Source organism: Oreochromis aureus, linkage group 18, assembly GCF_013358895.1.
Source record: "Oreochromis aureus strain Israel breed Guangdong linkage group 18, ZZ_aureus, whole genome shotgun sequence".
NCBI classification, from domain to species: domain Eukaryota; kingdom Metazoa; phylum Chordata; class Actinopteri; order Cichliformes; family Cichlidae; genus Oreochromis; species Oreochromis aureus.
Genome location: NC_052959.1, coordinates 21,908,214 through 21,927,897, shown reverse-complemented (window position 1 = coordinate 21,927,897; position 19,684 = coordinate 21,908,214). Strand labels below are relative to the sequence as shown.

The window sequence follows — 19,684 nt, the reverse complement described above, 5'->3', positions numbered from 1 at the left end:
TTAAAATCGGTACTATTTGTTTCACATTCCAGTAAAATACGTGTGATTGGGAGAGTTATAGTTCATTATTAGTTTCACGTCCGCATTCCGGTTTCAAAAACAAAAAGAAAAGTAAGCTGCAGCGTCAGGTCTGATGGAAAGAAAGCAGATTTCTTCTACAGGAAGTGTCAGTAGCTCTGATTTTTCTTGTGAATGCTGTAAGTTATGTCAGAGTACTCGATTACAAGTTTACACTAAACCCAGTGAAGTATAATTAATAATAAAAATGTATCAAAAGTGAGTAAAAGTACTTTAGTTGTAATAAATTAGTCCCTATGAGTGATATGTGACATGCTGAGAATTATAAAGAAGCCTGAATGGAAAACATGTTAGCTGGATCTGGTTCACTCTCTCCAAAGAGTCTCAGCATATATTTTAGGAATCATGTCTTAATTAAAGACCCAAGAGAAAAAAATTAATGACTCCTTGGACATCAGGCTCAAACATGTTTGATTAACAGTAGTTTAATGTTTGTGTTTTACAATCATATCATGTTTTTAAGTGTAAAATCACAGGCTTAGAACTCGTAACTATAACTGTAAAGTACTATAAAGTAGTGAAGTACTTGTTCAATGAATATATTTATTTTCCTCCACCAGTTTGCACTAAACCATCCAGCTGTAAACTCAGGTATTCTGGGAACTTTGTCACTCTCAGGTGTTTTTGTTTGTATTTTGTGTATTTTATTTGGCCTGACTATTTTTCTCTTTTCCAGATGAAAACAACAAGCTGATTGTTTAGTCGGTGAGGCTGAGAGAGCTGGTGGGGTGTCAGCCATGGGTCGAAAGCTTGATCTGACAGGACTGACGGACAATGAGGCGGAGCACGTGCTGCAGGTGGTGCAGAGGGACATGAAGCTGCGCAAGACGGAGGAGGAGAGACTCAGGTGAGTTTTGACCTGTAAATGGAGCAGAAGTGGAGCTCCAGATATTTTATGTTTAGGAAGTGAACTGCACTGACTTTCCCCCATCCTGCTGTTTTTCTATTGCAGCTTGGTTTCTCTCACTGTTCATATGAGTGTTTGACAGTTTTGAACTTCCTTACCTCTGATGAAATCTTATTTCTTTGAGTCTGCTAGTAAATGTGAAACTGCTGGATAATCAGCTTATCAAAGCGGTTTATAAAAGTACACTTTTTCTGTTCTTAGTGTTGCAAAAAACCAAAAACCTAGGATTTATTATTGCAGATATTCTTTTATTTTTGGTTTCCATTTGAGTAGATCTTGGTCTAGACAGAAAGAGGGATTGTGGAAATTAAAATTGTGCAGAGACCACAGAGACGCACTTGTGTGCGGAGAACTCATGAACATCACAAAATGTTGTTTCCTTCCCTGAGATGCTCTGCTGGGCCTTTACTGCGGCTACCTTTAGATGCTGTTTGTTTGTGAGTTTCTCTGCATCCAGTTTTGTATTTTATTTATTAATTGAAAAGCCTCCTCTGTTGGACTGAGATCAGGTGACTCACTTGGCCATTGGGAATGGGAACTATGTCTCATTTCTTTGCTTTTGCAGTTGCAGCATTTGGCTGAATCTGAGTAGATAGATCAGCCCTGTACACTTCAGAGTTCATACTGCTACTTCTATCCACAGTCACATCATCAATAAACACTAATGACCCAGTTCCACCAGTTCCAATGTCATACCATTGCCTCCACTGTGTTTGACAGATATGTTGTGTTTCAGATTCTGAACTATTTCTACCATTGATGAAAATATAAAGTATGGCTATGAAAACAAAATGAAGAACATATAAGTAAGTAAGGCACTGTGTAACCAGTATACCTTTAAGGTCTTTTACACCAATTTTCTCAGGCTGCTTTTCTTTAGCACAATTTAATTTGAGGAATTTTTAGACCTTGGTGGAGATTTCCTTTCCCGCCTCTTTGCTCTGAAGTGTGTCCTAAACACAGTAGCCAGGAAGTGAAGCCTTTTTCCGCTGCACTCAGACCAGCTTCCTCCTTCACCCCAACCTCAACATATATAGATACAAAGGCACAATAACGTGGTAAACAGGTGGGTTTCTTCCCTGTAGCCTCAGAATGAGAGTTACACAATAGTGGAAAATGATTTGCCTGTTTAACAAAAAAAGAGTCCTTGCTGGTCCTGGTGCTTTATTTAGAAAAACACTCACCTCTTACAGCATTATTCCACTGTTTACCAAAATGCTTTCAGTGGTCTGAAAACCCATGAGAAGGACCACACATACAAGATGAATCTAATCGTCAGGATTTCCTTTAGATTTTTATCAGCAAAAGCCCTTTTATGTGGACATCTGGCTTGGTTAATTAAGTCTTTATCTGTAGTGTTTGATAATGTAACTTCACAGCTAGATTTAAAAAAAAATACATATTCTTAAGAGTATGTCTAGTGTGTGCTCATCAGCCCAGTGTGGTCTATTATAACTTCCCATAAGAACTGTTTATTGTTGTTGCTATTACCCTCCAGTCTCACTCTGTCCACACACTGAGGACAGGAGGTTTCAGCCTGTAGGTCAGACTAAGCATATGTTTTGAAAAGTATTTCATATTTAATATGAAATGTTTTACTTTATAAGCCACCTATCAGATTAGTTAGCTACATTAGCTACATTCACATTAAAAAAAAAAAAGCAGATGGATGCATTTTTCATTACCACATACTGAAGATGAAACAGGGTCCACAGAATTATCAATGAAACACCATAAAATATCCCTGAATCTCTTCAGACGCAGTCTTTGAGGACCAGCAAACAGATTTTCAGCCCGTGGTCTTTTCTTTAAACTTTTAATCTATGCTTTTTCAGATTATTTTCCGGTTACATTTTAGAGGAAAGTGTCTGTAAAGTTGAGGAAACAGAGACACCATAATATAACTGTAAGAAAAATATGCTTTAAAGAAGTGAACTTTAGTACATTAGACGGGCAGGTGGTTGTTACGTATCATACTTTAACTGACTCTACGAGTTGTAGAAATAGTGAAAAACTAAACTATACAACTAAAATTTATAACCCTTCGGTTGCATATATATATATTTGGTACATTCACCTTAACTTATTTTCCCAACTCCAAAACTCTAACTCTATCTAAATCTCTGTGACAGTCTCGATCCAATGTTGTGTCCATATTCAAAAATCTGTGTATTTGCTTCACTGTACCTGCATTAATGTTTAAAAAGGCCCATCATCACTATCTGAGGCCACTGAAACAACAACGGTTTCTCTACTTGAATCATATGTGCAACTGAAAGTGGTTTTTCTGTTAAATCCCCACATGACATGACCAGAAGTGATTACTTGGTGAGCTTTCTACATTCCTTAACTTCAACAAGTGTTGCTAAGCAAAGCGCTTACCACCAGCTAATCTTGTAATTGTTTACCCGGCATGATTAGACATTGTTGACATTGTGTGAGTTCACAGACATGCTTTTGCCCAAAAGTGAAGTTATTTCTTTGGTCAAAACAATAATAAATCTATACTGCAGTTTTTAACAGCTGATAAATGTCGCCAAAGATCTCCACAGCCAATCCCCTCTTTAGCAGAAGTACTTGACACAAAAGGTCACGTACTGCTTTCAGTCATCACACGTATGAGTTTAATCTGTCATGTCATTTCGATTGTTCACTTTTCTGCTTCCTCACTCCCGAACATGTTACGTGGGTTCTCACTTCATGCATCTTGCTTTTCAATTTCTGCACCGACATCCCTGAGATGAAACCCAGGAGTGTTCATGCATCTGAAACAGCAATCAGAGGGCAGAGATGAAGTTAGGAAAGGAATAGAGATGAGCGAAGAACAGGAGAACACATCTGGATGCTGTTGACTTTCTTTGTGACCTCTGGTGCATGTTTTTCTCATGAATGGAGGAACTTTAAGATGTTCAGGACTGATTTGGATAACTGAAATGTCACACATGTATTTTATAACTGATCTGAGATGATATTATGTGTGATAAAAATACTATTCTGTTTTTCTCAAGAATGTTCAAGCATAACTACTTCATTAGATAATAATAGAAAAGGAAGAAAGACACAAAAACACAAATAAATACTCCAGATGAGATTTATTTTTAAAGCAGTGTGCTGGGGATTTCTGAAGCTAAATACAGCATCTGTTGATTTTACACTAACCCAGTGCTAATACTTAGTTGGACTCCTTTGTGCCCTCAGAACTGCCTCAATTCTTCATGGCATGGAAGGGCAGAAACATTCCTCAGACACAGTTGCTGCAGATTTGTAGGCTGCACATCCATAATGCAAATCTCCCATTCTCAATCCAGCAGAGCATCCCAAAGGTGCTCTGCTGGATTGACATCTGGTGACTGTGGAGGCAAACTCACTGTTCAAGAAACTAGTTTGACATGATTTGAGTTTTGTGACATCGCGTGTGGTTATAAAGGGATCGAAAAGGGCTGAAAATACGAGCACAGAAAAAAATATTAGAAGCATGAGTGTAATGAGTGGTTATTTGAGTTACTATTCCCATCAGGCCGCACAGCAAGAAGGTCCTGAGTTCAATTCCACCATCAGGCCGGGGTCTTTCTGTGTGGAGTTTGCATGTTCTCCCCGTGTTTGCGTGGGTTCCCTCCGGGTACTCCGGCTTCCTCCCACCATCCAAAGACATGCAGTTTGAGGGGATAGGTTAACTGGATAATCCAAATTGTCACTAGGTGTGAATGTGTGAGTGAATGTGAGCGTGAATGGTTGTCTGTCCCTGTGTGTTGGCCCTGTGACAGACTGGCGACCTGTCCAGGGTGTACCCCGCCTCTCGCCCTATGACAGCTGGGATAGGCTCCAGTGCACCCCGCGACCCTGAAAAGGATAAGCGGAAGCGAATGGATGGATGGATGGATGGATATTCCCATCAGCTGAAAGCATACTGGACATTCTCCTCTGACCTCTGGCATCAATGAGGCATTTTCACACACAGAACTGCTGCTCACTGTTTTTCAAAGCTTTCTCTGTAAACCCTCGAGAGTTTGTGAAATACTCTGACCAGCCAACAACCACGCTACATTCAAGGTCACTTAAATCCTGTTTCTTCCTCATTCTGATAATCAGTTTGAACTTCAGTAAGTCATCTTGTACATGTCAACATCAGAAATGAACTGAATTGTATCCCAGCTATGATCAGAGACAAGTTAAATGCACATTGCAAAAAAGGTGATTTTGCAAAGCTTTTCTTAGACATGGTTCCCATAATTGAAATGACTGAACTAAAATTGATCAGTAGATGAGAAAAACAACTATAAATGAGTTATAATGTTGTCGCATAGATGCTAACATGCAAATAAGGTGTCAGACGTTTCCATGCATCAGCCTAGAAGTTGATGATATATGAGAGATTAGCTGTCCTGGAATTGTGAATAGTGAAAACCTCCATTCACCAGATACCCAAATCCTAAATCTTAAAACACAGCTGTCCCCTGCTGTTCAGAAGCAGCACAGCAGGCACATTCATTGGTAAGATACACTGTTTACAGAGAACAACATGACTCGTCTTTTTATCTTCTTATGACAAAAGATAACTGATCCCCATTCAAATCTTCAAACACAAGAAAAATAAACTAAGCTCCATTCAGACAAATGCCAGCAGACATTAGTTAGCTTATCACCAAGAAGCAGACTTTATGTGAGGATTACTGCAGCTGACACAGCCTGAGCCTCTTCTTGTTTGTTCTCTTTGAATGACCGAAGCTCAAAAGCTTCTTTCGCTGAGGGTGTGTGAGGATAAAGCTCCAGAGTGCTGCGAAACATTACTGTACATGTCTTATTAGGTCCAAAAAAGGTCCACAGCCTTTTTATGTTGAGTATCATGGGATGCTGTATGTTTCAGGTATGTTTGTGCATGTTTCTTCACTTTCTTGATGTTATTACTGAGTCTGGCTGATGCTGTTGTGTCTGGGAGGTATTTATATCGTCCACTGAGCTTTAGTAATGGATGTGGTGAGGCAGTGAGGGGCATCCGAGGGAGACTGTAAAATTTTTATGGTTTTAAAGTTACAAGTTTCATTTAAATATTTGTGGTTAACCCTTTTTAAAGGATTTCTAAGTCATATAACTCTACAGAGCTGAAGTGATTAGCCAACAGAACCAAAGCTTGCTATCATAATTATTCTTAAAAAAAAAAAAAAATCTAAGTTAATCTTTTTCATCATCATTTTTGCTTTGACCTTTTGTCATATATGACATTATCATCTTCTGTTTTAAGGAAACCCCTAATTTTCCATAAATCACATTCTGTAAACTTACTTTAAAAAACATTGTCACGTGCAAAATGAGGAATTTATTTTGGTGCTTTACATTTTGAATTTCATGTCATCAGAAACTGAAATGAAACCAACCTGCATACCTGCAGAAGCAGTTCCTGCCTCTCTCCTCATCTTGTGAGACTCCATCAGTTTTGAGCTGTAATAATTTATAAATGATTCAGTTATGGCTGATGCTCCTGCTGTGATGATGTGAAAATAATGGATTTTTTTCTAGTGCCACCTACACAGTTACACTTTCTCTTTGCCTCTCCTGCTTTGCCTTCATTTGTTTGACTAATTTCATATTCCATCATGTTGGAGCTCCTGTCAAATCATCTGCTTTTGTCTGTATTTCTTTGCTGGAAAGCTAATGATAAGAACAAATGAATGCTAAATTGTTACACAATTACCCGTGTTTGTTTGCTGTCACATTTACTGAATGTAACAGAAAAAAATAGCTGGCAGTTATTCAGCTCCCTGGCAGAAAGCAACCAGTTTAAAACAAATTTATAACAATGTAAATTCAGATAAATGTGATCTCGTAACACCACAAATGAAGAGAGATGTGCAAATCAAGTCCAATTAATTTAGATGAGTAAATAAATAAATAAATGAGTAACTGAATTAATGCGTTTCATTTTAATAAAAACAAATAATAAATTTGCGTACAGTTTTGATTCTATTACTTTAACCAGTTTGACCAGAACAGATTTGTTCCTCACAAACGCACAGAAACAGAAACACTGTGCCGATGATGTCAAACAGCAACATTAATTTAACTCCACGACAAAAGAAGCAGACTGCTGTCTTTGTATAGCACTGAAACAGATGGTAAAATGGTAAATGGACTGGTCCTTATATAGTGATGCACTCAAAGCACTTAATGTAAGTGCTGTTTGCAGGTTGTAAATGCAGGCTGCTGGAAGTCTGCTTTGTATTTGCAAAAGGATTATAAATGCATTCAAACGTGTAAAGTAGAGACGGCATGTAAAAAAAGTCATATCGAGGCACACAATTACAAAATTACATTACATTAGTTACCATTTAATTATTATTGCAGTAATCTCCATGGCTTGAGCTCTTCTCACTTTTTCTGCACTTTCATCCATATTAACCTAAAAAAATACATCAGGGGTCTCAAATGAACCCCTTTCAGTCCAATGTTACCTGATTTTTCACCTCTCTCTTCAAGGCTCAACAAGTTCTCATATATTCATGCCTTCATTAACACCATAACTAGTGAAGACACTTGTTCAATTATCAAAATTAATTAATTATCAGGACAAGTGACTGAATTCATTTGTCTTAGTGAAGATGCAGGGCACTGAAGACACTTGGGTCTTTGTGTGTGTTTTACCCACGTATTTGTGGTTTAGTCACCACTGCCGTTATTTATTTAATACAGGCTTTCTGGTTAACAAGCAGCTCGATAAACATGTGAAGTAGCTCCATAATTCTCACCGTGTCTACTTATTTTCTGTTTACAAAATGATGAAACGACCTGACGGAATTTTTGAAACCACTTTAATTTCTGCTCCATTTTCATTAAAGGGACGCAGAGGATCAGTGTGCGTTCATCTGGTTATGTGCACTCTGTGTCCTCATTCACATAATCATCCTATTTGACACAGTAAACCCTGGTCTGCTGCTTTATCCATGTACAGAAACTTCATATGATCCCTTTGGAATACTATACTTCTTATCTTACTCACTGACACATAAGCATCTTTTTTCAAACAGATTTTATACATCTCTCTCTCTCTCTCTCTCTCTCTCTCTCTCTCTCTCACACACACACACACACACACACACACACACACACACACACACACACACACACACACACGCATTCCTGGTTTCACTATCTCTCTCCCCCCTCCTCCCCACAGTGAGCTGAAGCAGGAGCTGGACGAGGAGGGCAGTCGCTGCCTCCTGTTGTCACGGCAGAGTTGCTTCAACCAGCGCTGCTGCATCCGCTGCTGTTCGCCCTTCACCTTCCTGCTCAACCCCAAACGCCAGTGCCACGACTGCCACTACAACGTCTGCAAGGCCTGCCGGGTGTACAACAAACGGGACAAGACCTGGCTCTGCTCCGCCTGCCAGAAGAGCAGGTAAGGTCAGCGGTAGCGCCTGGAAGTGCTGCGGTGTGTATCTGTGTGTGTGTTTGTGTGTGTGCGATATACAAGGAGACTAAGTGAGGATGAGAGGCCGAGAGTGACGTCAAAGGTTATTAAGGTCTTACTCCACTGCTGGAGAGATGGATTTAGCACTTATTACACATAACATAGACACTAAGATACAGTGCAGGATAAAGTCTCCTTTGGCCCCAGCGTTTGCACTAATGCAAGATGACAGAGGAGGAGATGAGGTAGGGAGATGTGCAGCAACATAAAATGGATTTTCAAAGACATTTTCCCAAATTTTCCCTTTAGAGGTCTTTTCTTGAACTCAACTTGTCTGTTTAATGTTACAGAAATCCTGAAACGCTCCATTAAGCATGTGAACTTTTAATCCACACGCTGTACTTCACTATATTTTTGTGTAATTTTATATTTTTTGCAGTTTACTCAGATTGTAAAGCCTAACCATAAAGCCTTATGGATAAAATTGAAAGTGTGCCATAATTAAAATTCCCTTTGTTCATGAAACGCTGACATTTCAGGAGTTGACATTTTCTTTTAAAAGGACGAGGCTGTGCTTGTTATATGTTTTTCTCATTGCTGAGGGGTACACAGCAAAAAAACTAGTTTCTATGACAAATTGAATGCTGTCTTGTAAGGCCTGCTGAAAATGCAGCAATCATAAAAAAGGTCGAGACGTGATAATCATTCAAATGTGTGGAGAACACATTTCTAGACAGGCTCCTAATCAAAAGTGATTGCGTGTAGAAGACAAAAATGGAGCCACCATTCTCACCTCTAAACATGTGAGTATGACCCTCTGATTGTTGGTGTTTGAAAGTTACAGACTGTCAGATTTATGGGGTTTTAGTGGGAATGTATTTCTGCAGCCTCTAGTCAAACTCTGAAGTGACCATGTCCTGTCATATCTGCTGCACAGAGTCCAAATTAAAGGCCTGTTTTTCCTGCTAAATGCTTACGTTATATACTTCACAATGGCACCTTTTTAAAAGCTTTAATATATTCCAGAAACTTCAAAGACACTGTAGATGTACATTTTAAACGTTTAAAGCAGTTGCTGGTTTAAATGCCACTCTGTATGCAGTGGATCAGGGTTGTGCTGCTGTCTGACCCAGACATTCAAAATCAATTCAGTAGATAATATGAGAATAGAGAGCCATGACATGCGCTGGTGTCAGGAATCACTGTGATAAGCTTACCTACCTGCCACCTGCCTCCAGATCATTCAATATAGCATCAGCCGTGGGGTCACCGGTGACTGCAGATATCCAGTCATGCATTGAACGATGTATTTAGGTGCTACGTTAACTTTAGTATTTGTCAGAGAACCTAAAGGTAGAACTTCCAAACAGATTTAAAATAAAGAAAAAACTGCACCGTAATAAAAATGTAATAGTGCTTTGTAGACGTATTTCTTTCTTTCCAGTGAGGCATCATTGCCAGTAGCTGGTAGTTAAAACCTGACTGCTTAGTCTACACCAGGAGGCACCTCACAAAGCCTGTAGAAGTGCAGTAATGATGTGTGACATTTTATGGTTTGCTTCTGCTTCCTGTCAAAGCACTCGCTGTGTACACACACTTACAGCCATTCAGAGATTGGACGGTTCCTCATTAAACATAAACGTGTCATTATACAGTTATTGTAAAAGCAGCAGTGATAGGAAATTTAATCTTAAATATACTTGAAGGTAATGCAGCATGTAACTGAGCTAGAGTAACAACATCATGCACACATTAGATCGTACACTGGGTCTGTTTAGTAGTTGAGATACATTTTCTTTGTACTTTGTACTCAGATTCTGCAGACTAACATGTCACCTTCACATTAGTCTAATTCATGTCACCTCGCTAACGAAGGTCGTTCTGATACGTCTACAGAAATCTTCAAATTCTTCACATTGAGCCATTTAAGTTTAACATTGTTGAAACACTGTTCACAGCAGCAGTGTTCTGGGTTTGGGTCCATAAACGCCCTTCTGTGTGGGGTTTGCATGGCCTTACATGCTTGTGTGGGTTTTCTCCAATTAATATGATAAAGTTAGCACAGTGTATCTACAAGATGTGTGACATTAAACACCTAGTTTTAGTCTTTTTTTGGCTGACTGTCTTCAGTAGAAGATAACTGCACAACTATCGTCTGTCCATCTTTCCTCTTCCAGTTCAAGGTTGTAGAGGGGCTGAAGCCTTTCTGAGCTGTGGTATACAGGTTTTGTTTTGGACTGTGGGAGGAAGTCGGAGTAAACCCACGCAGACATGGGGAGAACATTCAAGCTTCACACAGAAAGATCCGGGCTAGATTTGAACCCAGGACCTTCTTGCTGTGAAGTGACAGTGCTAATTACTGCACCACCGGACTGCTCCCAACCATCTTTGCATTTAGATTTATTGGTGGTTCAAACTTTTCACAGTTAACCAAACAGTGATTTCATATCTACAGATTGCTTCTTATCTTTACTCCAGCAAGACTCTGCTAAATTTGTGTGAAGTGTTTCTGTAATGCTGCCTTCTTCATACAGATCAGATAGTGTCACTGTGACTTCTTACCCGTCACAAATGATAACAGCTGCTGTGTTTTTCCAACTCACTTCCAGCTTTAAAAACACTTATTCTTTAGGTAAGGTGTAAGATGAAATCAATGCGACAATCCTGCTATTTAATCAGCGTTGTCACTGTGTTACCCTCCATGACACCCCAACTTCAGTGGATAGCGGCCCGTGTGATTTCTTGCTGTCTTGCAAACATCAAAGTGACATGCTTATGTGTCTTCTGTCTGCCTTTTACTAATGATTAAACCATATCCTGCTGAGTCTCTCTCAGCCTCCTGTTTTATGAAGCAACTCCAGAGAGTTTTTGGCTATTGATGTGAGAGACATAGTGGAAATGAATCTGCACAGCTGCCAGCAGCTGGTTGTGTTCATCTGTGAGTCAGATGTAGATTGGCACCAGGACTGACTGATGGTTTTGCTTTTTTGTGTTTGACCTGGTTAATGAAATTCTGGTTGAATGTTGCTTGACCAAAATGTGGATAATAAAAAATACGCTTTATCTTCTGGGACTGGGTTTTCTTCACATTTGGTAGGATGATTAGCATAATCTATGTTAATGTAAATTAAGTTGTGCGTGTGTGTGTGTTTCTTTCTCAGGTTGTTGAAGACACAGTCACTGGAGTGGTTTTACACTAATGTGAAGAAACGCTTCAAGAGGTTTGGCAGCGCCAAAGTGCTGAAGACTCTTTACAGGAAGCACCTGGCAGAACACAGTGCGCTTTCAGAGCTAACAGGTAAACTACGTTTACTGTGTTAGATGATTAAGATGTTCAGTTAGGAAACAGTTCCCAACTTTTACTTCACTAAAACCTCACATATGATTGGCTCGTTTCATAACAGCTTACTGTAGGGAGAATCTACTCTGATGAGAAATTAGTGTGCCTGCTCAAAGTTGTCTGATTTTTGCTGTTTCATATCTCAAAGCAGTGGAGAACATGAACTTGGGAAGAGGGTGAAACAGGATTAAGCTCTTGGCTTTCATCCCACATAACTCTGGCAAATCACTCAGGCTGTTGCTACACTTCAAGTCTATTAATGTTTGTTTGCTTCTTTCATATCTTCACTCAGCAGGGACTCTGTATGTATGCAGGTTTTATGATCCACTGTTCAAAAGTGTTTACAGACGTAGATGTGAACATGACAGTGCTGTTAAAAGCACAGTTTATGTTGATTCGAATCAGTGGATCACTTTTTAATTTGTTTTCTTCTGTTTTTGGCCTCAGAATTCGTGTAATTTAAAGCTGCAGTGATCAAAGTTTTTATATTTATAATCTTTAGTCTTTAATTAATGTTATTAATAGGTGTAATGTGTATTGCAGACTGTAGACTTTCTTTAATTGATGTTAGCGCAGGGCCAGTTATGGTTAGGTACCTTCTTTTTGTCAGTTTTTTCCTTGTACTGTGTGATGCTGAAGCTTGTGTGAGATTTGTGCAGCAATGAAACATTTCCTCTAAAAGCCTTTCAGCACAGCTCACTGATCCAACAGCTTTGTGGTGGGCTTGAATTTCTGAGGGATGAAAGTCATGCTAGACAGAATCTTTGCACTGCATCAGCAAATCATCTGTGAACAGTGTACTTCCCCTGCCCTAATGACTAATATCAGTGTTGGGTCCAGCTATTTTGAGACGGCAGCTCTTTAACCCTTTACTTTTTTAAGGGATGGACCTGGTTTTAGATTAGAAGAATTTGTTCTCAGAGGAATTTGATTCAAAAGATTTTCTTTGAAAAAGTTCATTATTTATTAACGTTGCAATATCTTTTCCTCAAAGTGTTGTTTTTACACCAGATCTTTCAGTTTTAACCTGTTTATATTTCAGTCACAGTAAGAAAAAAAAGGCTTTGAGCTTTTCTTTAATGAAAGCAAAGTCAGTGTATAAGAATCTTTTTGTGTTTTCACAGCTAAATGAGAAGCTTTCACACTGAAAATGTTTTGGTTCAGACACAGAGAGCTTTGAATAAATGTGTTCATAGTGACATATGCTCAGGCATCTAGGTCTAGTCAGTGACAAAGCACCAGAGCATCTGTGAGCCACTGGTTCAGAGTATGATCTGATTGAACCGACGAGGGATTTCAGAGAATTATGTGTGTTTTGTGGAGGAGAGGTCATACCTGCTGCAGATGATGCAGAGCTCTGACCCTGGTGGGAGGAGGACTGATGTGGGCTGGCGTCAGGCCGCCGCTCCTCTGATGTAGGTAGCTTTTTTTATTCTCCACACACGCACACGCATACGCACTCTTTAGCACTCTGTTTCTTCCGTTTTCGTACTTTTATGACAGACCGACACTGAAAACTAAACTCTCGTTCCAGTTGCAAAATGCGATCGACTCAGCGTGACTCATGATGTTACTTTGCATATGAATAATGCGAATGACATGAATAGCATCAGAACTAGCGGAGCTGACATTTGAGAACTAAATGCTGTGTGATCCTGAACCTTGTGTGAGATTTGTGCAGCAATGAAACATTTCCCCTTAAGACCTTTCAACACAGTCCACTGATTCAACAAAGCTTGGAGACATTCTCCTCTGAAGAGAGACGCAAAGGAACAAAGTGGCCCTGAGGAGCAGAGGAAGTGAGGCGAACTCATATATATGTAATTTACTCAAGGTTTTGTATAGTACAGACATACAGGCATTTTTTATCATCTAAACTAATGATTACTGTTGTGATTCACCATTTGAGAATTCTGAAACAAGTCAATACCTAAAGGCTACTCATATGGGATGATGATTCATATGGGAATCAACAGATTTTACTATAAGAATTTAGTGTTCATCAAAGTGTTAATATATCATGTAAAATCAGAAATTGTCATCTCATATATGTTATTGCTGGCTGAGGCAAGTTTACATTTTTCAATTGATTAATCAATTTATTAATGAAACTGTTGCAGATCTATGAATATGATCTGAGTGACTCACTGAGATAGATTTCAGCCTGAGGAAACATTTAGTCAAAGACTGGATAAAACATGGCATTTAACCTGCAGTATTTCTAATGGCCAGCAGAGGGCGTATCCTGTGGTTGCAAAGAGATGGTAGGTGTATGAGGTGTAAGTTACTACCACATCAAACATTTTCTAGGCATTTTATGTGTTACTGGCTATTTTGATGGATGGATTTTAAGTACATGTAGCTTGGAGCGCCATCACAAGAACAATTCTTTTTTCCGTTTTTCAGTTTTTTGATTTGTTGCTGTAAACATGGAGAACCAATGGCATCCTCAGTGCTAAAGATTAGTTATTAGCACACTAATAAATCAAAAAACATTGTGGGCATAATGATGACATTTAGGGTTCTGCTAGCTTTAGCATTTAGCTCTAAACCCTGGTAGCACGTTAAAGATATCTAAGACTGTAAAATAATAGGTTAGCTTTAGTACTGATTTAATTTTCATTTTAATTCAATTTCAATTAAGTTTTATTTACAAAGCACCAAATCACAACAACGTTGCCTCAAGGCACTTTATATTATAAGGTGAAGACCCTGCAATAATACAGTGAAAGCCCCAGCAAACAGATGACTACCTATGGCCAAGCACTTAGTGACAGTGGGAAGGAAAAACTCCCTTTAAACAGGAAGAAACCTGACAAAAACTGGACTCAATCTTTCGTTAGCAGTTGAAGGTGAGGAGACGAACACAGGACAAAAGACACACCGTGGAAGAGATATTAAAAATAACTGAAACTCTTCAAATAATCCATTCCTCTGCAGATGATCAGTTAGCTGTTTAACAAATACTCTTTCAAGAAAGTGATAAAAGGAAGGTTTGAGATTGGCATATAATTAGGCCAAAAGACAGATGGGTCGAGTGATGGCTTTTTAAATGATGGTTTAATTACTTAATCATAGCCCATTAATATATATTGATCATACTGAAGATTGAAAAATTAATAATGGTAGGACTTCTATGAGCAGTTTTGCAGGAATAGGGTTTGGAGGAAGTATATATTGAAGTTAAGTAAATATTAGTAGTGCTGAAAGTAGCTGTATATAATAATGAGTCTGTAAGATGGTTAGAAATGTTTTCTCTCTAATGGTTTAATTTTTATTTTTGAAGGAATTCATAAATTCATTGGTAGTTGTGGTTGAAGGAATTTATGGATTTCTGTAAGATCTAAAGGTAGAATAGATGTAGGTTTATGTTATTCAAATCACTGGAATATACTCTGCCATTCATGATACACAGGAGAAGTACTTTCTGCTGCAGAGTTCATATTCTCATGCATGCCTCTGTCAGCTCGCCTTCCCGAGAGATTCATGGTGCCTTCAGGGTTACAGTGACCTCCAGCTGCTGTTCTGGTCATACATCTTTTTGCATGTGTCTGTGCTGGGGCCAAATGTGTCCTGACTCATTAGATGTTATGACACAGATGTCTGCAGACATACACACCAGGGGTCACTAGAACAAAATCGCTTTTCCTACATATGAACACAAAAAAAATCCTCAGTTTGTCTCTATTTCAGGATATTTCACATTAATGAAATCAAGCTTGTCTCTGGAGTTTTAACCAGTGGAGTAAAGTGCTTGCTACATTTTAAAAATCTGAACAGTTCATATTACTTAAGTGCTCTTTGGCCTTTTAAATGAATTGAAGTGACCCCGTGTACTCAGCTGTACCCTTGAACCAGGCCCTGCTGTGCACAGATCCAGTTGGCTGGTAATGCCATGCATGAGGAAACTAATGCACTTATATAACCACAAATGGCCACATTGTTGCATGAATATTTAAATGATGTGAAAAGAGCTCAGAGCTCAAGAGCTGCAAGGGGAAACTATGTAGAGAGTGACTGAGTGCTCTCTACTGAGCAGTTACCGACATTAAAATCAGATTATGTATTTCAAATATCTGTCAGAGATACTGTAGATAAGTGTGTGTAGTTAAATCTGTTTACACCACAGATGCATTTCCAGCAAATCTAGTGAGGAAACAAGTAATCAAACCAAGCAAAAAACATGGTAGAGTGTCATTTTTATCAAAAGTTACGCTTAATAAATCAAAAATTAGGCTCTCATACAGGGAAGAACATCTCACTGGAGACAGCTGAGGTTTAGGTATCTGCAATAAAAACTGTTCTTGTCATAATAAAATATCAAAATTAATTTTCATAATTGCACAAATGTATTTTCCATAACTCACATTACAAAAATGACAGTGACCAAAAAGATGATCCTTCATCTCTTTAGTGCTTCATTTTATTTAAAGGTTATTCCCGTGATCAGGTTCCAGGATAAAAAATGTGGAAGTCTGTTTACATGTTCATGTAAACACGTGTGTGTCTGCAGAGGGCAGCGCCTATGAGGAGAGCATCTGCAATGAGGACAGCGTCTGCGGGAGCGACTCAACGTTTTACAGACAAACTGAAGGTGCAGACACATTTAATAAAGACTTCACTGATGCTTGATTATACTGTACATCTGCTGTAATTACACATGAATACACTTGTATTTTCCATCCATCCATCCATCCATCCATCCATCCATCCATCCATCCTCATCCGCTTTATCCGAAGTCGGGTCGCGGGGGCAGCAGCCTAAGCAGAGAAGCCCAGACCTCCCTCTCCCCAGCCACCTCCTCCAGCTCATCCGGGGAACACCAAAGGCGTTCCCAGGCCAGCCGAGATATAATCTCTCCAGCGCGTCCTGGGTCTGCCCCTGGGCCTCCTCCCGGTGGGACATGCCCGAACACCTCACCCAGGAGGCGCCCAGGGGCATCCTTGTCAGATGCCCGAACCACCTCAACTGGCTCCTTTCGATGTGGAGGAGCAGCGGCTCTACTCGAGCCCCTCCCGGATGGCCGAACTTCTCACCCTATCTCTAAGGGAGAGGCCAGCCACCCTTCGGAGGAAGCTCATTTCTGCCGCTTGTATCCGCGATCTCGTTCTTTCGGTCACTACCCACAGCTCGTGGCCATAGGTGAGGGTCGGGACGTAGATCGACTGTAAATTGAGAGCTTCGCTTTTACTCAGCTCCCTCTTCACCACGACGGACCGGTGCAGCGTCCGCATCACTGCAGCCGCAGCACCAATCCGTCTGTCGATCTCCGGCTCCCTTCTCCCATCACTCGCGAACAAGACCCCGAGATACTTGAACTCCTCCACTTGGGGCAGGAACTCATCCCCGACCCGGAGTGGGCACTCCACCCTTTTCCGGCTGAGAACCATGGCCTCAGATTTGGAGGTGCTGATCCTCATTCCCGCTGCTTCACACTCGGCTGCGAACCGTTCCAGTGCGAGCTGGAGGCCCCCACCGATGAAGCCATCAGAACCACATCATCCGCAAAAAGCAGAGATGAGATTCTGAGGCCACCAAGTGAAAGCCCTCCGCCACTTGGCTGCGCCTAGAAATCCTGTCCATAAAAATTATGAACAGAATCGGTGATAAGGGCAGCCCTGGCGGAGCCCATCACCCACCGGAAACAAGTCCGACTTATTGGCGGCAATGCGAACCAAACTCTTGCAACGGTTGTATAGGGATCGAATGGCCCGTAACAGTGGGCCAGACACCCCATACTCCCGCAACACCTCCCACAGGACACCCGAGGGACACGGTCGAATGCCTTCTCCAAGTCCACAAAACACATGTAGACTGGTTGGGCAAACTCCCATGCACCCTCAAGTATCCTCGAGAGGATAAAGAGCTGGTCCAGTGTTCCGCGACCAGGACGAAAACCGCATTGTTCCTCCTGTATCCGAGGTTCGACTAACGGACGAACTCTCCTTTCCAGCACCCTGGCATAGACTTTCCCAGGAGGCTGAGGAGTGTGATCCCCTGTGGTTGGAACACACCTCCGGTCTCCCTTCTTAAAGATGGGGACCACCACCCGGTCTGCCAGTCCAGGGTACTGCCCTGATCTCCACGCAACATTGTAGAGGCGTGTCAACCAGGACAGCCCTACAACGTCCAGAGCCTTCAGGAACTCGGGCGGACCTCATCAACACCAGGGGCTCTGCCACCGAGGAGTTGTTTAACTGCCTCAGTGACCTCGACCCCAGAAATTGGCGGGTCATTCCCTCATCCCCAGACTCTGCTTCCTCCTCGGAAGACGTGTCAGTGGGATTAAGGAGGTCCTCAGTATTCCTTCCACCGTCTGACAATTTTCTCAGTCGGCGTCAGCAGCGCACCGCCAGCACTATACACAGTGCAGGTAGAGCACCGCTTTCCCCTCCTGAGGCGCCTGACGGTTTGCCAGAATCTCTTCGAGGCAGTCCGAAAGTCTTTTTCCATGGCCTCTCCGAACTCCTCCCACACCCGAGTTTTTGCTTCAGCCACTGCCTGAGCCGCATTCCGCTTGGCCTGTCGATACCTGTCAGCTGCCTCTGGAGTCCCACAGGCTAACCAAGCCCGATAGGACTCCTTCTTCAGCCTGGTGGCTCCCTTCACCTCTGGTGTCCACCATTTGGTTCGGGATTACCACCACAGCAGGCACCAACCACCTTGCGGCCGCAGCTCAATGCAGCAGCCCGGCAATGGAGACGCTGAACATGGTCCATTCGGACTCAATGTCCCCAGTCTCCCTCGGAATGTTGTTGAAGCTCTGCCGGAGGTGTGCGTTGAAGATCTCGCGGACTGGGGCCTCTGCTAGACGTTCCCAGCACACCCTCACTCTGGCGTTTAGGTGCACCGGGTCTGTCCAGCGTCCTCCCCGCCACCTGATCCAACTCACCACCAGGTGGTGATCAGTTGACAGCTCAGCCCCTCTCTTTACCCGAGTGTCCAGAACATATGGTCGCAGGTCTGGTGATACGATTACAAAATCGATCATCGACCTGCGGCCTAGAGCATCCTGGTGCCACGTGCACTTATGGACACTCTTATGTTCGAACAAGGTGTTCGTTATGGCCAAACTGTGATTTGCACAGAAGTCCAATAACAAAACACCACTGGGTTCAGATCAGGGAGGCCGTTCCTCCCAATCACGCCCCTCAGGTCTCGCTGTCGTTACCCACGTGAGCATTGAAGTCTCCCAGTAGGACAACAGAGTCTCCAGGTGGGGCACCTTCCAGCACCCCCCCCAGGGACTCTAAGAAGGCTGGGTACTCTGAACTGCCACTCGGCGCATAAGCGCAGATGACAGTCAGGACCCGTTCCCTGACCCTGAGGCGCAGGGAACAAACCCTCTCATCCACCGGGAAAAACCCCAACGTACCGGCAGCAAGCCGGGGGGATATTAGAATACCCACCCCAGCCCGCCGCCGCCACATATCAAAAATATGACACCTTGTGGTGACATAAATGCTTTGTTTAATGTACAAAAGTTACAAATTTTCCCCAGTTCAGCTTTCTCCCAGTAACTAGCTAAGATAAAGATTAGTTTCAGTTTTCGTTTGTTAGCAATGAAGTTAAAAAAAAGAGCTTTCATTCAAGTTTTGCTTGCAGTTATAAATGTAATTGGTTTTAGTTGTACTTTTGGTATTTGTAAAATGTGCCAAAGTAACTTTAAGTACAAGGGTCAGGTAACTCATCAGTGAGCCCTTTGGAGCTGTCCGCGTTTAAGTCCCAGCGTAGCTCTGCTTTCTTTAATTTTTGAGGTTGGGCAAATGCAAATTTAAGAATCTGCAGCACAATATTATAACGTCAACTTTTATATTGAAAATATTAAAGCTGAATTTGGGTTTGCAGGAAAATATTTGCTTTCTTGCAAGGAATATTAAAATGCACAAAGGTGGATTTTGTTAACTTAACACAGTTCAGATGATCATCTTGTGTTACTCTGCAAAAAAACCAATA

The 19,684-nt window shown here is 41.3% G+C and overlaps 1 protein-coding gene across 6 annotated transcripts in view; it reads left to right on the top strand.

The window, feature by feature from the left end:
• The window catches only part of LOC116333553 (rab effector MyRIP-like), a 72,179-nt gene that overhangs the window by 41,311 nt on the left and 11,184 nt on the right, over positions 1 to 19,684 (top strand). For 4 of the 6 annotated variants that reach the window (XM_039601862.1, XM_039601861.1, XM_039601864.1 and 1 more), the window contains exons 2-5: positions 755 to 925; positions 8,154 to 8,375; positions 11,549 to 11,685; positions 16,241 to 16,321. In XM_039601862.1, the coding sequence (XP_039457796.1) occupies positions 816 to 925; positions 8,154 to 8,375; positions 11,549 to 11,685; positions 16,241 to 16,321 (550 nt within the window). In that variant the 5' untranslated portion in view covers positions 755 to 815. Of the gene's footprint in view, positions 1 to 654; positions 670 to 754; positions 926 to 8,153; positions 8,376 to 11,548; positions 11,686 to 16,240; positions 16,322 to 19,684 lie in introns of those variants that run through there. The other 2 variants (XM_039601863.1, XM_039601865.1) reach the window with 2 other exon arrangements.